Consider the following 19,890-nt stretch of genomic DNA (forward strand, 5'->3'; position numbering starts at 1 on the left):
ACCCAGATTGATCGTCATGAGGTTTCATCTGTCATCATTCCTCCAGAGCCAACTGTTTTCATGTTATCGGCTCTGGAAAATGTCTGGATGTTTTGTCAATAAAACCAAAAATTACATTGTTGTATTCATTTATTTCAAATTTTGGAATTGTATGCAAGAAAGGGTATAAAAAAAAATGCAAAATGTCATAAAAGTAGTTAACAATAAATCCTTCCAAGCCTTAGAGGATGATTAACTCACAGGCTACGTGACAGGAAGTCTTCCTTCTGGTCGCCTTATAAGTAAATACAAGCGTCATTTTACATATAATACACCCGTTTCCCAGAAACCCGTTTCCTTAACCAGTAGAGTTTCAAAAAAGTGACAAAGGTCAAGAACACATGATATTTACAGTGTATTTGATTGCAGGGGAATTCTCTCTTTTCTTTGTCGTTTGTACGTGATGGTAAACAAAATCTTTTGTGGTTTTTGTTAAGAGAAATCATTAGCTAAAGACATTAACTTGGGATCTGGAAAACTGATGGGCAAATTTTTCCTTTCTCTGACATTCGCATAGAAAATGTTAGGAAGATTGGATAATGGAAATGATTTTTGGTTGCAGAGCAACTACAGTAGTAAATTACAATATGAATCCTTTTGCAAAAACAAACGTGTACTATAGAGACTAAACATTTGAGCTCCCAATGTCTTGTAAAAGTAAGATATTTTACTTTTAGGCTTCACTAGAAATGCATCATAAAATTGGTAACGTAATGAAAGATATCAGTGTGACTAAACAATGACTCACAGTGGAGTCAGTCCCTGAGTAGTGCAGATAAACAACATACCCTGTCTCTTTGTTTGTCCACACCCAGCTTCGTGTCTGGGCCACTTTGTCATTTATTTTCTCACAGTAATACAAACTGTTGACCTTCAAAATGCCTAAATGCTGTTTTCTTGATTGTATTTTCCACTCAGAAATTCTCCTTGTTGAAGTAGAATTTGGTCTTCCGGGGATCCACATCTGAGTATTTGGCACATTTCTTTGACAAGACTTTTGCTAGAACCGCAGGGCCACACAAGAACGTTCCCACCACGGACCTGAAAACATGATGAAATTGGAGGTTAAATGAGGTTAAAGTTAAATGTGAAAAGTGCATTTGGGTGAAACATATCAGAGTAAAATCCATGCAAGTAATGATGATAAACATGACTTGTGTACAAGATATGCAACACAAAGTGCTTTACAATAAAGTTAAATAGACGAGTTGAACATAAAAAACGGGAAAATAAGATGGAAAATAAAACGGAATAAAATGATAATAATTCATCAATATTACAATCAGTATCCATATTTGCAGCAGCATCAGAAGGTCTCCGTTCTCTTCTACTTTAGTGGTGGAGAATTACATTTTTAAAGCTATACTATAACTATAATAGAAGTATTTTTGCCCCGAGTGTATTCTCTACTAATCTCTACTCAAGTGCTATAATAACCTGTAATAACTATTAACTTGAGGTGTCATATACATGTAGTGGAGTACAAACAACTGTATTTAAAATGTGGTGGAGCAGAAGAATAAAGTAGCGAATGGAAATACACAAGTTAAGTTAACATTGTACTTATGTAAAAGTACTTTCCATCACTATGTATATAACGTATTTAAAACCAGCTGCAACAGTAAAACACTGCCCACACATTGATGCATCAGTGTTAACAATATATTTATATAATACTTAATAAAACATTTTTTCTGCAGAACCAGTACTTTTACTTTTGATAAAGTACATTTTGGTGGTGATACTTTCTTGCTACTTTTCTTGCTACTTTCCTCCTGAAGGATTGTGAATACAGGACTTATCACACGTGATAATAGGATGTAGGATCTGAATACTTCTTCAGTCAATCTCCTGTATTTTAATAAGTTCTACAATATATTTTAATTGATTTTCTAAAAAGAGGATTTTATCTCACGTGGGGTTTTCTTTGCGGACTTGTTCGAACTCCTTGTCCCAGGCGGGTCTGCCGTAGTGAGTCTTCTGTTTGAGCCCAGTGACCACGTCGGTTTCCTTGTCAGAGTGAATCCAGGCATGAGTGGCCTGTGATGAAATGTGGGGTGAGAAACAGCTGAATGAGATAAGCTGAACGCTCACTCTGTTTGTCTGGACTTTGCCTGTGAATCACACACTCACATCGCCTTGATTCCACCCGGTCAGATAGAGTTTGTAGGTGAGGAAATCCGTCATTCCTCTCTCCTCCATCTCTCTCTCCAGCACCTGCAGGAGGTCGGCGAACCATTCGAAGGCGTGCGTTTCCCGGCAGATCCAATAGAAGTAGATCTGAAAACCAGGAAGTAGATGCAGACGTGCTGAACAAGGATCCTTTCACAAACGAGCTGCTGATAACTTGTTTTTCCAACAAGTGAACAAAATGTTCGTTATTTAAATACATAATTACAGTGTTTACAGGACTAGATTAGGACAGGAGATCTGGGTTGGGTTGTTACCTTTCTGGTGCGCAGTTTAGGGTTGGAGATTTTAAACTTGTACCAGATGGACTTGAGGATGGAGGCGAAGGGAGTGACTCCGATGCCTGCACCTACCAGCATGCTGATCTCATAGTCGAAAACGTCCTCGCTGGCGGTGCCAAAGGGGCCGTCCACACCCATTCTGAGGAACAGCAATAAATAACCTGTTATCAGTTGCAAATCATCTCCAGGTGACTGCCAAAGCATTAAAAACGTGTTTAAATCATCGGCACAAAAACTAATACTAAGTTGTGATAACTTTCATGCATTTTACTGTCCCAATACGACCCCCTATGTTGCTCATCCTGTAGTCATTATGGCGTTTTGGGTTTATCTGGCATTTGCTTCGAAGCTCTCCGAGTTGCCTTAATCATTATTGACCTTGAAAAACCGCTGCTGAGAATAAAAGGTTTTCATTTAATGTTTATTTTTATTAGGGACAAGTATGCAGCAAAGGAACAACGCCACATACCAAAGCATTTATAGCTGGTTTGTTGTTTGTGAGGCCCGTCCCTGGTTATGATTTAGGTGATCTGTGGGAGCTACAGAAAGTTTGACAGAGAACCGGCTTTTTTTAAATGAGCACTCACTTGGGTCCCTGTGCGCCCTCCGGTAGCTGCTGCATGATGTCAGTAAGTTTGTCAGTCCAGTCCCCGGCCGAGCGGATGTGGACGGCAAAGAAATCCTCCTCGGGGGCGGAGGTCATGGTGAACGGGTGCCACTCCAGCGGGGAGATGGCCGGGCAGTTGAGGAAGACGTACTGGCCCACCTCCATTTTGAAACCGTTCTTCACCAGCTGCAGCTCCAGCACCTTGGCCGGATGCATCACAATCTGGAAGTTAAAAAAGAAAACCGGTGAAGAAGCCGTCACATCATTTGCCGGACAACTTAGAAGGCAAAGCTGAATCCTGAATCAAACGTACCTTCCTGTATGTGACTGCCTGCATGTACCGAATGAAACGCAGCACACGTTCACAGAGGTACAGGATCATTGGACCAATCACCCAATACCAGGTCTAAAAACAAACAGACATAGAATTATTTCACAATTCACAAATGATACTTGTATTTGTACTCGTAGTTGTAGAAATGAAGACAAGATATTAGTAGCCGTTGCAAAGGCTGGTACAGACTAGAATGCCGCTTCTGGGAAATTTGAAATTGAAAAAGTCAAACCTGTGCTGGCCCTCCTGAAAACTGAGGGATGGGGCACTCAGGAATCCGTCCCCAATCGCTAGTTCGATTTTGACACAAGAGGAAGTTGTGCGGCGGATTTGTTGTAGTTTGCTTCCTCACGATGAATCTGCAGATTTAAAAGACGAGTGAAACCGGTTTGCAATGACAACGACAGTATCTTCAAAAGAAAAGAAAGCTGAGACTTACCCGACTCCGTGAATCACGAGACCAATGAAGAAGATGACGAAGAGATGGTGGGTGTACCAGAAGACTTCAAAGTAGCTGCGTCTGATGACCTCCATGGAGGAGGTGATGATGAGGATGAGGGCCAGAGTGATGATGACCCCCGTGATGCCAGCGATGGAGGTGAAGACAAAGTATGTTGGGGTCTGCTGCGCAGCCTGAGACACGAGAAGAGGAGGAGAGGGACAACGTGGACACACAAGCTTTTGTTTACAAGAACAAGAGGGAAGATGGTGGCGAAGTTTTGGCAAATTTACTCAATTAGTGAGCATACGATATGCAGGGATTTTATATCTCTGCATGCGTTTAATTTCATTCATATTAACTTACAGTGTCGATGTTGCGGATGGGGTTCAGGTAGGTGGTGTTGTCTGAGTCCTCCAGGTCAGACAGAGCAATGCTGAGAGCATCACCATAAACTCCTCGTCTGTTGTTGTTGTACCACTCCACGTTCAACAGATGAGCGATCATGTGCACGGCTGTCAGAACACAGAGAGGAGACACATTATCGCTGCTGCTTGATCAATCAATCAATCAATCAATCATTGCATTTAAAGTGCAGAATCATCATGTAACATGGACCCAATACACAGAACAATTAGAACGAAGCCTACACCACAATAAAAACAGTGTAGTTTAGGCTGTAAAAAAGTGGATTTCAGTCTTGATTTAAATAATTCAACTGAATGTGCTTCTTTAAGGGGCACGTTAGGCAAATGATCTGAAACCAACTGATTTATTTTTCCCTGAAGGAAAGACCAGGAGAGCAGCATCGAGAGAGCGAAGACAGCGTACCGGTGCATGTAGTGTAATTAGCTCAGAGGTAAGAAGGTGCAAGACCATGCAAGGCCTTAGAAGTAAAAAATATCAACCTTAAAATCAGCTCTAGCTTCTGTCATCTCATTTTCACTTCACCACCAGGAAGGACTGTAAACTGTTTTTTTTGTATTTCCCTGTTCTCTGTCAGCCGCATGTAAACTATCTGATAAACACGGATAAGCTATGAGTCACACAGGTTTGCACATTGTGATAAAAAAAAAGTATCCTGTATTTTTTCTAGTCAGAAAGCCCACATACAAATAAAACAATATCTGAATCTGATTACTTTTATAAGATTCATTTTTTTAATTCTAAAGAAAAGATTTAACAATCCACCCAAATCTGCATCTATGACACTGTTCAAATACGTACAGACATTATCTTTGATCCAAACTTAAATGTAGAGATAAGATTGAAAAAATAAAAATATTTGTTTTGCTATAAATGAATGAATTAGTAATCTAATCTTTAAACAAATATTTTTTCAGAAGAAAAAAAAAGACAAAAAGAAAATCTGCATAAATTCACCTGTCATCAGACCTATCATGTACGCCACCAGCTTGTGGAAACTCAGATTTTTGTCCAGTTGTTTCCTCATCGTTCTGCCGCAACACTGAAAAGACAAAGAAAGAAAAGGAAGTGGAAAGTAAAAGAACTTCAGAAACCTGAAACCTACCTGACTGGTGTCTGTTCAGGGGGGAGGAGTCAAGGTGGTGTTATGGACAACATACATTGTCTTTATTTGCATCTCACCTTTAATACTGAAATACAGCCCATCAGAGGACTCTAATTTTACAGCAAACTTTATACATTGAATTAATTATGAAAATTAACCTATATCAAAAATACCAATACTGAAATGAAAAGATGAACATGTTTTTGTATTATGCAGTCAAACTAGTTTGGAGGACAATACGCTGTCATCGAAAGATAATGACTGTGCACCTTTGGGCACCTTGCCCTTCTGGGGAATTTAAGCATCATTGCCTCACCACAAAGGAGCCTCGGAGGAGTGACAGCAGGTTCCTGCACACCGGCAGGAGGATCAGCATGCAATTGAAGTTGAGGACAGCTGCAGGAGCTCTGGCCCAGGCCAAGGCATCCTGGAATAAAATACATGTTAAGGTGTGATTATCAGTGGGGGAGGACGTTTTCAGATCCTTCACTTAAGTAAAGGAAGCAATACTACAAAATAAGATAACATGCGATAAGATAGAACTTTATTGAAGGAAATTATTGTGCCATTAAAGTTTCCTTAAAGAGAAGAATAGCAAAAATAAAAACGAAAAAAATATCGATGATAAATGTACTCTTAAACACTACATGTCATCATTCACACCCTGATGGCTACCATGCAAGGTGCCACCTGCTCATAACGAAGCATACACCGATCCTCTGACTGAAGGCCACTGAGCCACAGTTATTTATATGAACAATAGAGTAACAATTATTAAGTGTAAAAGAAACAATACTGACGAGTAAAATGTAAAAAAGTACAGGTAAAAATACTCTGTTGCAAGTAAAAGCCATGCATTCAAAATCCTACTTTAGTAAAAGTGCTGGCAGTATTTGCATCAACATATACTTAAGGTACCGAAAGAAAAAGTACTCGATATGTATTATGTTCATTATTATAAGTTGGAGCTTACTTTAACGACTTTATATACTGCTGGGTAGTTTAAACTAGTCCTATAACAATACAGCATCATTTATTAATGTCTTTTTATCTGTATTATATTTTTGCAAAGTAGATTCAGATGTCAAACACATGTAGAGAAGAAAAAAGTATGATATTTGTCTCTGTGATGTATGCAGACTGTAAGTATGAAGACTGAAGAGTATCAAAATTGTACTTATATGGTTGAAGAAGCATCTTAGCTGACGTATATTCTCCTGACTCACCCCTAAAAGATGACGCGTGTAGAAAAACTCATCCCGCAAATCATAGTACAGGTAATAGAAGATGAAAAGGAAGATGTTGATGCCCATCCAGACCACCTGCAAACACAGCCAAGATCATGTTTACATCACAGAACTATTCATTACAAATATTTTTTAAATGTTATTCGCAATGAAGGCCACATTTGGCATCTTTGCAACATACCAAATGTAATTCCTAACGGCTATAAAGCAGAACTGACCAGTATGAATGATGTGAGTCCATTGTTGATAATCCAGTTCCCCATGTTGAGCTCTTTCTCAGAACTCAGCAGCAGCTGTCCTGCATCTCCACCTCACCTGCACTTTTATCCTCCACGCTCCCGTCTGGACTCCTCCCTCCTCTGCAGGTGAGAAACGACTCAGTACACAAGAAAACCAAGCCGGCATGAAGTGTGTCGTTGAGGCTGTTTGGAGGAGAGGTTTCCCCTCCGGCGCTGAATCACCACATTCCTACCTGCAACCTCAGCCCAAAATAAACCAGGAATGAGGAAGCACTGGTTACAACATTCGGGAAGTTTTAGCCTCTGCTGGGTGGAGACGGCAATTGGTTTCATATAAAGGTTTATTGGCGAGTAACGAGGAGTGAGCAGTCATAAATCAAGTCATGAATACAATCATGATTGTGTCAACATCAGATTATTTTATTTATAAGTAAAACAATAGTAGTCAAGGCACTGAGCGAACAAACGATGACAAAACATAAAATGTTAGCAAACTGTGAAAGCACTTTGATAAAGTAGGAGCTAATTCAATGCCAGTCTGGTTAAAGTATCATCAACTGGGAGGTTAAAAATACACGTGATATTCCATACTGTTTTCCACAGAGTATTTTCACCAACGGTTGACATTTAAAAAATACTTTCTGTAAAACTAAAACCTGTTTTTGTAAAGCACCAGACTGAGCAGTGAACAATACAAGGCATTCATCACAGCACGTTTTGTAGTTGGGTATGAGGAAGATACATTCTTTTTGCTTCTTTTGTCCTCCTGCTTTTAAAAACAAAGAAAAGAAAGTCTGTTAAGTGCAGACGCAAACGTGTGCAAAGGCAGCGCTCATGGTGGGAGTTCCCCAAAATGAAGTAAACTGGGGGTGCCCCGGTCAGTCTTGGCAAGTTTCCCGCACACCTGGCTCTGTTCCGTACATGACCCACTGCTGTTCTCTCAAGGCGGCCTTTGTGCATTGCTGCACATCTTGACATGCAACATTCTTTGGTGTACAAGTGTAAGTAGTCGCCCGCAGTAAAGCCATCAGGACTTCACATGAATCCCTCCCACAACCATAAAGGAATAAAGTTATGTGCACTAGGAAATAGTTCATCACCTTGCTGACTTAAAAGAAACACAATCATTCTGGTTTTTGTGTTAAAGTACTCGAGGTATCGTTCTGTGGTGCAGCCTGCAGCCGAGATGCATTTCGACATTAGAGAACTCGTTCATTTAATTCCCCACAAAGCCTTTCTCAGGCTGCTTCCATTATGTCTTCATTAATGGCCGTCTCCCTCTCGTTCAGCGGACTGGTGAGGTCCAGAGGTTGTGAGTTTTGGGGGTCCAGCAGCTCCAGCGGCTCATCCGGCATCAGCACCATGGTGGCAGCGGTAGAGTACGAGGGCGTCAGCTTCTGCCGTCCATCAGCCGCACCCCTTCTTCCTGGACGGAAGCAGGCGCAGTGCAGGCAGTCATGCACGTTGTACTTGAAGAGGCTCCTGCAGGGGTGGCAGAACTGGTAGAAGAGCAGCATGAAGAGCAAGCCCAGGCTGTAGCAGATCAGCAGCTGGACGGCAAGCAGCGGCGCGCACACATACTCGTAGAAGTCCGACTTGAAGAAGTACCATAGCGTGACGAGGACGAAGTTCTCCACAAAGCGTGCCGTGTAGTACATGGCCAGACGGTCCCACCGCTGCTTCCTCTCAATGAGCTCTCGATGGGAGAGGTCCAACTGCACCGCCGACCAGCAGAAGGTGTTGATGCAGGCGTAGAGCAACGTGAACATGGACAGCACCACCGTGGTGCCCAGCTTGGAGAAGTTTTTCTCCACGTCCTGGGTCAGCGAGCCTTTCCGGGCCCAGAACTCAACCCAGGGGAGGAAGAAGAAGAAGAGCAAGTTGACGATGCCGACGAGGATCACCCAGTGGGTCAACGCTGTGCTGAAGAGGACCAGAGCGGTGATCCGGGTGGCAATCTCCAGGCCTCTCCACACGATCATGCACAGGTAGGCAAAGAAGCGCAACCGCACTTTGTAGTTGTCGTATCGGATCTGGATGGCCAGAGCGCTGCACACCACAGCCCCGTACGTCATGGAGATCAGCGTGATGATCATCAGAACCACTGTGGAGAACAAACACAAGACATACGTTACCTTTTGATCAATAGCATCACGCCACCTCTTTTTTTTTTTATTTATTGTAAAAATAAAAAGACAATACATAGACATAACAACACGAGGATGACAAAACAGTGAGACGCAGGCCAGCAAAACATCATATATTCAAGTACGGTGTGTGTGTGTGTGTGTGTGTATTATTTCATCAAAAAAATAATAATAATAATTAAGTATAAATAAGAGCAGATTTATATGTATGTGCGTAAGCGTGTATGCATGTACGTGGGTTACAGGCAAAAAAAGACAAAGATATGGATATTAATAGAATGAGTCAAGTTTGTAAAAACATAGTGAAGGATGACCAGATGGAGTGGTGTTCTGTTGTATTGTAAATTATGGAGGGGGTTAGATTTCCTATTGAAATGTATTCGACCATTAGGTTTTTCCAGTGTGTGATATGTATGTTATTCCTCAATTTCCAGTTCTGGTAGTGACATTTAACTTGATGTGTACAGTGTTAATTCAAGGTGACGAGTCATCGTTTTATAGAGCTGCCAAACTCAAATCAACAGGTACTTCAACCTTGCCAGGAATAAAATTCCCAGTGCAACTGTATCAAGTAGTGCTTTTTTAAGATACTCCTATAGTGGAGCAGTAGCACGGACCCTAACCCCGCCATCATTCTTACCTCTTGCAGGGAGGAAGTATTTCTCCTGGATGGTGGCGTACAGCTGGAGCGTCAGTTGAGGCGCGGACCCCAGAAAAGCCTGGATGACCGCGGTGCGTTTGAAGGCGTTTCTGTGGGTGGCCAGGTTGCGCTCCGATCGGCTGATTTTCCACTCCATGGGCGTCCCCCGGCCCTTCTTCAGATTGATCTTCCTGGAGATGGTGAAATAAGGCTCCTCCTTTTTACCCGCCTTGAAATAGATCACCAGAGCCTCAAAACACCTGAGGATGAAATCAAAGATTGACTAAGAGTGGAGTAACACTTTCACACCAACAGAGGGCAGTGCAGTGCAATGTTTAAGTTTCCACAATGAGACACGGTGTCTTGGGGTTTAACGTCAATATACACTCATCATAGTGTGGATATGAAAGGGCATTAAAAGCCATGAAACAACATACAAGTAGAATAAAGCAAAATTAACAGTGGTTATATACCAGCAATATGTTGTTGCAGAGCTTGTTTTAATAATACATTATTATACACACACAACAATGATCTCAGAAATGTGATCTCACATAGGCATCCATCATAATAAACAGTGCTATATTTGTAAATCACAGCTAAACAAACACAAACACAGAACAGAGAATCCACCAGAGGGCAGTCAGTAGAAAGAAACGTCAACAGTTTCCCAGATCAACAGAAAATCTCAGGGTGTGGTCCTCTTCACGTTTGCAAGGTAAATGCTCCCTGTGTTCAGACCAGCTGGCTGAAATCAACCACTACTCATGAAGAGGGGACCTTACTTTTCACTGTGAGAGGTTTCTGTGTAGAACTTTGAGGAAAGATTTGGATTTATGGCAAATGTAAAGTGTACTCAGACCTAAATGAAGAAATCCTGTAGAAGAGTGGCAGGACATATGTCCACAGTGTCAGGTTAAAACAATAAACTCAAGGTTCAAGCTTCTCCAGTATAAATGGGTGATGAGAACATACATTACTCTAGAGTTACTACATCACATTTACCCCAGTACACCGGATACATGTGTTAAATGTGGTATACATAAAGGTAGCTTATCTCATTGCCTCTGGGAATTCACCCTCATTTAAGATGTCTGGAAAGAGATTACTACAATTGTTTCTATCTGTATCAACGAACAACTTCCATTATGTCCAAAACTTTGTGTTTTGGGTGTTTACCAGCAAACTGTTCACTTAACAATAGCAAAAAGAAGATGGTCATATTTTGCCTTCTTGAAGCTAAACATAATATTGCAAGGGCTTGGAAATCTGTCCACAGGTCGAGCAAACGAAATTGGATAGAGGGACTGCTGCGATGCCTTGCCCTTGAGCAACTTACTTATGTAGCTAAAGGGAAATATAACACCTTTGCAAACATTTGGGGCTCATTTATGGAGTTTCTGGAGGGGGAAGACTTTGTTGCAACCCTGTAGTCTATTGTTTCCCCTTTTTCTTTTGGTCCTTTCTTCTCTCACTGGTCACATTTAAGGAATGTGGGAGCATTGTGGGGCATCATATGTATCTATCTGTGCATGTACATATCTGTCACCCTCTACTGTTATTTTTATTATTGTAGTTTTCTGTTGAGGAACAGTCAGTAACGCCTAACAAAAAAACAACAACATGCCACTGATATCTTTATTTGAAATGTCTATATGTACTTTTTTTATTTAATTTTTTTTTTAGATGTGCCTTGTTCTTTCTTGCTTTTGTTTGTGGAAAAGACAATAAAAAAATATTTGTCCAAAAAAAAAGAAAAGAAAAAACTAATAGTTTCTTGGTTTAAAACGTATTAAAATGCTTCCAGGTTGGTCTTTGGAGGCCCAAAGGACACACATTTGTAAAAGAATTGCAGAACTGTTCAAGCTGCAACAAGCTGACTACCTAAACTGGAAGTACAAGGTTTCCACCTGCCAACAACAAAATGTCAGCCTTATAATCCCTTAAAAGCACTTATAAACTGACCCAAATCTCAGTGCAGCACATCTGCATTCAACACACAAACCTCGCCCTCTGAGGATTCCCACTGCAGCACTACATCTCACACCCCTGTGCTGGAATGTCATATTTTGTTCCAAAATCTCCAACTTTGGTCCCAAGAGTTGAATCCCTCAGGAATCCATTGCTCCATGTTTCAACCATGTGCTGCCCAGACACTCCAGAGTCAGCAGTCGGACATGTTGCCTCAGCTGCTGCTAGAAGGGAAACTGTAATCTCTACCTGCAGTGTAAACGTGGCCTAGTGCCAAGCTTCCACACTCGTCCCTGAACTGTGTTTGACCCAAACATTCAGGGGAAATGTTATTTAGATGCACGCTCGTATATTCTCTCTAAACACATTGACTCCCAGACTGATGGCCACAGACAGTTGAGGGCTTTTCAGCTTCACTGCTCAAGCCCGATGATAGAGAAACAGCGACATTTACCGACACCCTTTCCTTGGAAACCTGGCAGCACAATGGCGCTGGGGACGCAGAGTGAGAGTGCTGAATTTCAGCCAGCGTGCACTCAGGATTCAGACTGAATTTCCACTTTGGGGAGGGGAAAAAGAAACGGCAGGGCCGACTACTGCATTAGCCAAGAGAATCAATATGCGGACCGCACTTCTGAGGAAACGACTTATGGATTTCGAAAAAGAAAACGCACACGCTATGCTCAGTCTAAACTTGCAATCTGTGCCCTCGGCGTGCGAGAACAGCAGTCTGATGGGACAAACGCCACACAAACAAAGAGGAACTGGCTTTCGAAAGAAGCCAAGAGACTCCTGTGACAATTGAAACACAGATGTTTTCTCTGGCTGAAGGGCGGCACAGCATTCAGGAAATTCTTTGAGCAGCTCTTTAGCAAGACCCTCTTGTTTGGTCACTGGGGATGACCTCATCAGGCTCATCGCGCTCACACTAACACGGCCTCGTCTGACTGGGGAGACTTTGTGAAACGCAAACAGACACAAAGCTCGAGGCTCTGCATGCTGAGACTGGCCCACACTGACAGAGTAATCACAGTGTGTAGTTTCTGTCCCGGCTTCATGTATTTAAGGAGGCCAGTCAAGACGAGTTGCAAATAACCCGACCCCCTCTTAAAGCTGCCACATTGACTCTGTGGATACGTCTCATTGTCTACTAGTAGACTCCAATGCAACCAAAACAAGGTCCTTAAAAAAGGTTCATCATGCAGTGATGTGTAAAAAATGTGACTTGAAATTCCGCTTTTGAGAGCAAACACGGTGTGTTTGACTGCGCAGCCACAAGATCAGCATATTATACCATTCCTGAGTCACACAGGAAACCTCCCCTCTGAGGCACGAGGGAGCCGAGGTTATTTATTAACAGCGGCACAGCGTGGGACGCAAAGCGCTCGAAATAAAACAGAAAAATAAAGAACGAAACAGAACAAATGTATCTGTAATAGCAAACACCAATGTTTATTTTCCGGCTTCACTGTCGCAATAAAAACATCAGAGATGCCACAGCTTAGTGCAAGGGAGGATAACTGCAAAAATAAACCAAAAACGTGCATAAAACTCACATTAGAGACGCAGGATTTCATAGTCACTGGCGGTTCAACAATTACGAATACGAGCAGAGCATTCTCAGCTGGAGCAAAGGCCTGTGCAGCATCATCAACTAGTGTAGCTGACAGGATGTTTTGGTCAAATGTTGCCACTAATGCTACGTTCACTTACACTTTGCCAAGAAGAAGATGAAGAAGAACACTGCCATGTCGAAATTCACCCAATTAGGTACACCGTGTACCTACTTGCTATATTGATAATCTCAATGTAGGTGCTTCCGTTAGTACACTTCCGTGTAGTACACAGTGTACACTGACTACAGCTACATTTCCCACAATGCAACTCAGCTAATGTAGCCTCACGGCGAGATGAGGATCCAAAAGGTCTAGTGAGATCATTTCTCCACAGCCCCAAATGTTTTTCCCCCCATATCAGTGAGTCAAACATCAGACCTCTTCAGCTTCCAAAATAAAAGTCTCCCTGAACGATAAATCACAAATCATCCATGAAGTTCAGACGGTCATCAACAAATTTTAGATTCAAGTAGTTGTCACCCGCTCTTGTTGCTCTGCAAGTTCCTCACAGCCTAAATGTGTCCGACATATTTTTCTGAAAGAACACTCCCACTCAAGATGGAAATAGACTCTGGAGCTGCAGGTGGTTCAGAAAGTCTGTTCTCCTGCTGAACACTCTGTGCTACATTGTCCTGATTTGTGAAGCACTTTTGACTCAAATGGCTGTTATCACAACGTGTAACACAGAAAGTATGTGAGCCGTGTGCTGTATTCTGAAAAGATACAGACTTGTTTCGGTTTCGACCGGCTACATTAAACAATGGCTGCACTGAAATCAAACCTGTTAGCTCAGCATCGAAGATGAGATCACTTCCTGTCTTCTGAAATGACATTGCAACGGGTGCTTCTACTCTCTTTGATCTATATTCATTCTCCATCTGTTCTCTCGTATCTGAAAACCGTTTAAAAATGTATCGGACCGGTTATACAACACTTTCTCTTGCAAAGCACTCTTCCTGAGGCACGTAAACCTGCAGAGAACCGGAGGCTAAATTGAAATTATAGCACTGTAAAATGAACACACCCTTCACCTAACTCTTATACATTCAGGGCTCACTTGACGTATCAAAGTTCAGAGTGAAAAGAAAAAGAGAACGCCTTGCATATTTGAATATCAGATAACTTAAGTCTCTGCCTACATCTTCCTGCGTGAGTCGCGATTCATCAAACAGGTCCCTGAGCTGAGATCAACCGACATCAAAGTGCACTGTGTAAACAGAACACCTTCCTCAAGAAGAGACGGGGCACTTCCTCTTCGAATTTCCCAAAACAAACAATATCTGAAATTTGAGTTTAAGTTGAAATTCGTCTACAACGCCTCTCTCCTGGAGAGCCAACCTGGTCCGCAGCACCGAAGGCCTTCATCCCGACATAAAGTCATAACATTGAGTGGCGTACAACCCATAAACATGAAGGATGCGTCACCAAGGCGGATGCCAGCTCTGACAGAGTCATCTGACAGATTGGTTTAAGAGTCGAGACTGCAGCGGGTTCAACTGGGACCAAACCACCAGGGAGACCTTTGAAGATTAAAAGAAGCTCGGAAAGGAAAAGGCTCAGATATTTGGCGTCTCTATTCAACACTTTTGACAACGTGGGAGGTTATGTGCAGTCGTCTCTCCCATCCATCATACTGGACAGGCCTTCCACCTGGTTCGATGCCGTTAATGAGCGACATGTCCGATTCCCATTCGGTGCAAACAAAAAATCATGGATCAGCAGTCTATCATTACAAATGAATGTGCTTGAGTAATGTAGTAGATGAACTGAACAGATGGATGCTGATGGATGGGGACTGACAGTCAGTGCTTCTGAGCACTCAACACAGACTGTCAATTTGTATTTTAGCCATTAACTTTACTGCACTGCAAATGGAAAGTGGACGTTGCATGTCCAGTAGGGTGTGGGGCCACAAGTAAAGATTATTTTCTTTTTGGATTAATCTGTCAGTTATCTCAATTAATCGTTTTGAATTAATGTCAGAAAATAGGGAACATTCTTGTTATAATTTCCAAGGGCCCGTGATGTTTTCTTCTAAGAGTCAAATATATTCAGTTTACAATAATGTATCTTCTTCAAGTAGAAATAACATCCTCACATTTAATCACTTATGAATCAATTATCAAAATAGTTCTCGCCTATTCAATTCAGTATCCAATCTTTGCACCACAAAAATGCAAGTTTGGGAAGACATGACTTGTTTATATGACCCTTTAAAAAAAAAAACACGTTGGTTTAACGCCTTCAAGTATCTGAAATCACTATGTTCTGAGAAAACGTCCAGGACTATTGAAAAGTTGTATGATTCATAGTGAATTTTCCTGCAACATCACACACGACCCCACCACCGGACCCTGACCCACCTAATGAGAGGGCCGAGCAGCAGCAGGTGCAGGAACAGGACCAGAGGCCGGTCCCGACCCAGGTCCCGGTGGATGAAAGTCAGCGTCAACTGGATGAGCAGGGCGGGCAGCAGCATGAAGGCGATGGTGAAGCCCAGCCAGATGACATCGTCGGTCTTGCGGTACATGCTGCAGAGCACCGCGGCGCTGATGAACTCCGCGCAGTAGAGCACCGTGGCCAGCAGGACGCTGAAGGGAGGCTGGATCCGGCTCTGATTGACCACCAGCATGACGCCGTTCGCCGCCCCTGCGGAGCACTCCTCCTGCGGATCGATGTCGGAGATCTCCCGCTCCTGCTCCTCCATGGTCACCTCGCACATACTGTTGTTGGACCTGATCGGCGCGCGTAGAGGCGGTTTGGACGTCGCCGACGCACGTTGGACTCAACTTGCCTTAGCGCGCTCCACAAAAAACACCACTTTATGAACGCTTCCCTTGATCCGCCGTCTCTCCCAACTTTCCACCAAGTTGATCATCGCTGGTTTCACATCGCGTTTTAACGCAACAATCGGCTGTGCCACCAATCCATACACACGCACACACAAAGAAAAGCTTTTGTGTTGTTGTCTCGTATATCGTCGGGCGTCACCACCCGGTTTAATCCCGAGAATACCAACTCGCTGTCTGCAGTGATATCACTGTTGTTGTTGCACCGTCAGACTTTAGGATCGGGAATGTTCAGCGTTGTCATGCAGCGCTTTTAAAATAAAGACTTTCGCCCGGCGGTCGTCGTCCAAACTCGGAGGTCCTCCAAGTAGTTTTAAAATGAGTTATTTTAAGATAGAAACACACGGGCTTCGAGTCGCTGTGCAGGTAGTTTGAGGTCAGGGTGCTTTTGCTGGCAGCTCGTGGGTCCAGCCTCCCTGATTCGCTGGCGATGCAACAGCTGCGTTAAGCCGACCAGAAACACACAGGGCGATACCGGAAATGAAAGGGCGGCTGCCTTCAAAGTAAGAGATTAGAGATAAGATAAGATGGAACTTTACTAAACAAGAAAGATTGTTTTGTTGCCAAGATCAGATCAAATATATATATATATATCATCAGATAAAAAAATAAAATAAAATATATATATATATTTTTTTTTCTTCTTCTTTTTCAGAAAGGTAGTGGAAAGTACAAATTACAAGTAATTAATAAATTGTGCAGAAAGGTGCATTTACTGTACTGGGGGGGAGCCCCCCAAAATGTGGATGGATATATGAATATAAAAAGAAATAGAAAAGAAATACATGGAAATGGACAACACTGAACTGCATGGATGATGAGGACTGCAAGAAAATTATATGAAAACAGTATAATTAGAAACTGAGGAAATGTTTATAAATGTATCTGGTGCATGGTCGGGCTATTTTGAGCAGCCCGCCATTTGATATCTTGCACAGGTCACTGTGCCTTTGAGAACTAGTGTACTACTACTACTACTACTACTACTACTACTACTACTACTACTTCTATTTCACCTTGGACACTTTAATTGTACTCAGCTGATGCAATATAAATACGTTTAAGTACTTTTATATATATGCTCTTATTCCGTCCGTATATTTAATCTGCAATTTCCCCACTGAGGGACTAATAAAGGATTATTTTATCTTATCTTATCACTAGTAGAGGAGGTAATACAGGTTGTAAAATGTCAGTCCGTATTTAAATAACTACAATAATCAGTAAGGAAAATAAGGATTTATTGTGAATTGAGAGGAACACTACAATTTATTATTATATTTCATTCTCTCTGGACTACTTTTGCCAAACTAACTGCTACTGTGAGAAATGCGATGTAGTTGTATTACATCCTGTATTTGTCAATTCCAAGTGGAAGCACTGAGTAGGGCGAGCAAAGAGAGATCAATTTCTCTGAGCTTCCATTTTTAGTTCCCACCAGCAGGGAAGACTTGGCCTTGTGACTTGCAGGCCTGTGAGTGAAGCTGCCACACACGCAGGTGGCAGAACACACACACACACACACACACACACACACACACACACACACACACACACACACACACACACACACACACACACACACACACACACACACACACAGTGAATCAAATATTACAATTTCACTCCATCTTCTTATCCACTTTTCACCCTGGCATTTCTCATCATTTTACGATTTGTTAAGGCTAAAGGCTCATTAGACAATGATAACTTTGTGTGACCCAGCACAGAACCAGTTTGATGTTTGCTCAACTACTTATGCAAACAAGGATTCTCGTTTGGGAAGTGCATGAGAAGCACACAATCTGTAGTGAAATACACAATATTTCCATTGCAAAACTATTCTCTGTTGTGGTTGATGTCAACATGACCTGTCACTTTTGATAAACCGTTTTATTTTGACTGAAAAATAATTTTAACTTCCAATTAACTAATGTACATTTTTCTGTTTTTAACTAAACTGTGGTACAGTTACAACACAGCTCAGCTCAAACATGCCAACCTCTCAGTCTGATCGGTCTCATAAGTCAGTGGTCGACACAACCTAAGGCATGTCATTACTTATGCATGTGTTTGGTGAAGCAGTGGTGTGGGTCAGTGACTTCAGACTGCAGAGGCTGTGTGCTCTGTGGAGACATGGGGCAGTGATAGACGGAAACCTCATTACGTATAATAATAATAATATGTGCACAGTGTAACCAGACAAACGGGACAGGAATGGTGCACTCATAGAAATAATTACACTGTTATGTGTCAAATTCTTTCTGAAGAATCTTTGTCTTGAACTATCTTTAAAGTGATAATTCTCCATTTTGGGAAATATGTCTTTGCTAGTGAGAGTTAGATGAAACAATGCCACTATGGGGACGTACAGTATGTTAACTATGAAGCTACAGACAGGCGATAGTTAGCTTAGGGGCGAACAGCTCGCATGACTCAGTCCAAAGGTACCAAAACCTACCAGCAACTCTAAAGTTTACCAGATGAGAGGTTGGATCCTGTTGGTTTTATCCTCATTTTTTGACAGGGGTTGCTTGGCACGTAAACATTTATGAAACCATAATGTGACTTTTACACACTTTGTTTTTTTTATGGATTAAACAAAACAGATATAAAGTGTTGATAACTAAACTTGTGGTGCCGAAAGGTCTGTATGCTAAGCTAAGCTACGCTGACCTAAATGTGTCCTGGGTTTAACTTTACCATACAGACATGACATTAGTTTTGATCTTCTCATCTTATACTTCAAGGCAAGAAAGCAAATAAGCATATTTCCCAAAATATTGAACTATTCCTTTAATGTTAATGTGTTTTAACAGAAGCTGTGAAGTAGTTCAGCTGTAACCCAGATGGCAATATTAACAGTCGGGGGTCTTTGAAACATGTTTGCAATGTGGGGGGTGTGGTCCTCAGCTGCTGCTGTTTTTGCTGTGCGTGTGTGTGTGTGTGTGTGTGTGTGTGTGTGTGTGTGTGTGTGTGTGTGTGTGTGTGTGTGTGTGTGTGTGTCTGTCAGCTGACGCAGGGCTGTGGTCATATTCTGAGATGAGTCTACTCAGCAGAGGACGGCAGAGCCTTATGTTGGTTTAATGACATAATAAGATAAGGCCTGCACACAAACCATTGCTCCAAGTCACAAACATCTATAATTGAATTATCTTCAGAAGCTCTGCTTAGTAGTCTGCAGTTCATTTTTATTTTTATTTTCCTATATAAATATTAAGAAATGAAAATAAATCAGTGCTGTGGATTGCATTGTCTCAAGCCTGCAAATCAAAAATATGTGTGTTCAACTTCGAGTAGACTGAAATGTAGCCTCAGCCATTTATCTGAGCATGTCAAAGACTTGAAAACAGAGCCATTATAATTTACAGTGCACATAGTGCACAGCAGTCTCTGGCAATGGAAATAGATCCTGTGATTCTGAGGCCATCTAGTGGCTCACGCTGCATAACAGGATGTGTTGGACTGGTTTATTAATTGCATTAAACATTATGTAATGTCTTGATCCTCTGTAAATGTTAGTGAACCACTGTTGCAGCTGAAACCCTATATTTACAGTCAAATAATTATATTTATTTGAGTTCAATTTTAAATTATTTGTGTATGAAATGTGTCTATTATAAATAAACTCAACATTCCTTATCAAATGCATTTTCACCTGAACTATTATCTTGCTTATTTCTCTCTTAATTATCCACACTGAAAGTTTATTTGACAGCAACATTTCTAATTGATCAACAGGAAAACAACTGAAAATGTG

General features: G+C 41.8%; 2 protein-coding genes across 2 annotated transcripts; both read right to left on the reverse strand.

Moving 5' to 3' along the window:
- Positions 1-111: 111 nt before the first annotated feature.
- Positions 112-6,941, reverse strand: nox1 (NADPH oxidase 1). The gene is made up of 13 exons (XM_079229125.1): positions 6,887-6,941; positions 6,648-6,743; positions 5,738-5,848; positions 5,274-5,358; positions 4,257-4,405; positions 3,891-4,084; positions 3,684-3,810; positions 3,431-3,523; positions 3,098-3,339; positions 2,487-2,649; positions 2,173-2,319; positions 1,955-2,079; positions 112-1,080 (listed from the first exon to the last, which is right to left on the reverse strand). Exons 1-13 carry the CDS (start codon positions 6,929-6,931, stop codon positions 954-956), a joined length of 1,704 nt encoding a protein of 567 aa, XP_079085251.1. The 5' UTR covers positions 6,932-6,941; the 3' UTR covers positions 112-953.
- Positions 6,942-7,306: 365 nt separating this feature from the next.
- Positions 7,307-16,183, reverse strand: xkrx (XK related X-linked). The gene is made up of 3 exons (XM_079228588.1): positions 15,645-16,183; positions 9,695-9,954; positions 7,307-9,011 (listed from the first exon to the last, which is right to left on the reverse strand). The coding sequence occupies exons 1-3, from the start codon at positions 16,001-16,003 to the stop codon at positions 8,146-8,148; spliced, it is 1,485 nt and encodes a 494-aa protein (XP_079084714.1). The 5' UTR covers positions 16,004-16,183; the 3' UTR covers positions 7,307-8,145.
- Between the last annotated feature and the right edge of the window lie 3,707 nt (positions 16,184-19,890).

Source organism: Taurulus bubalis (genome assembly GCF_910589615.1).
Source record: "Taurulus bubalis genome assembly, chromosome: 13".
NCBI lineage: Eukaryota > Metazoa > Chordata > Actinopteri > Perciformes > Cottidae > Taurulus > Taurulus bubalis.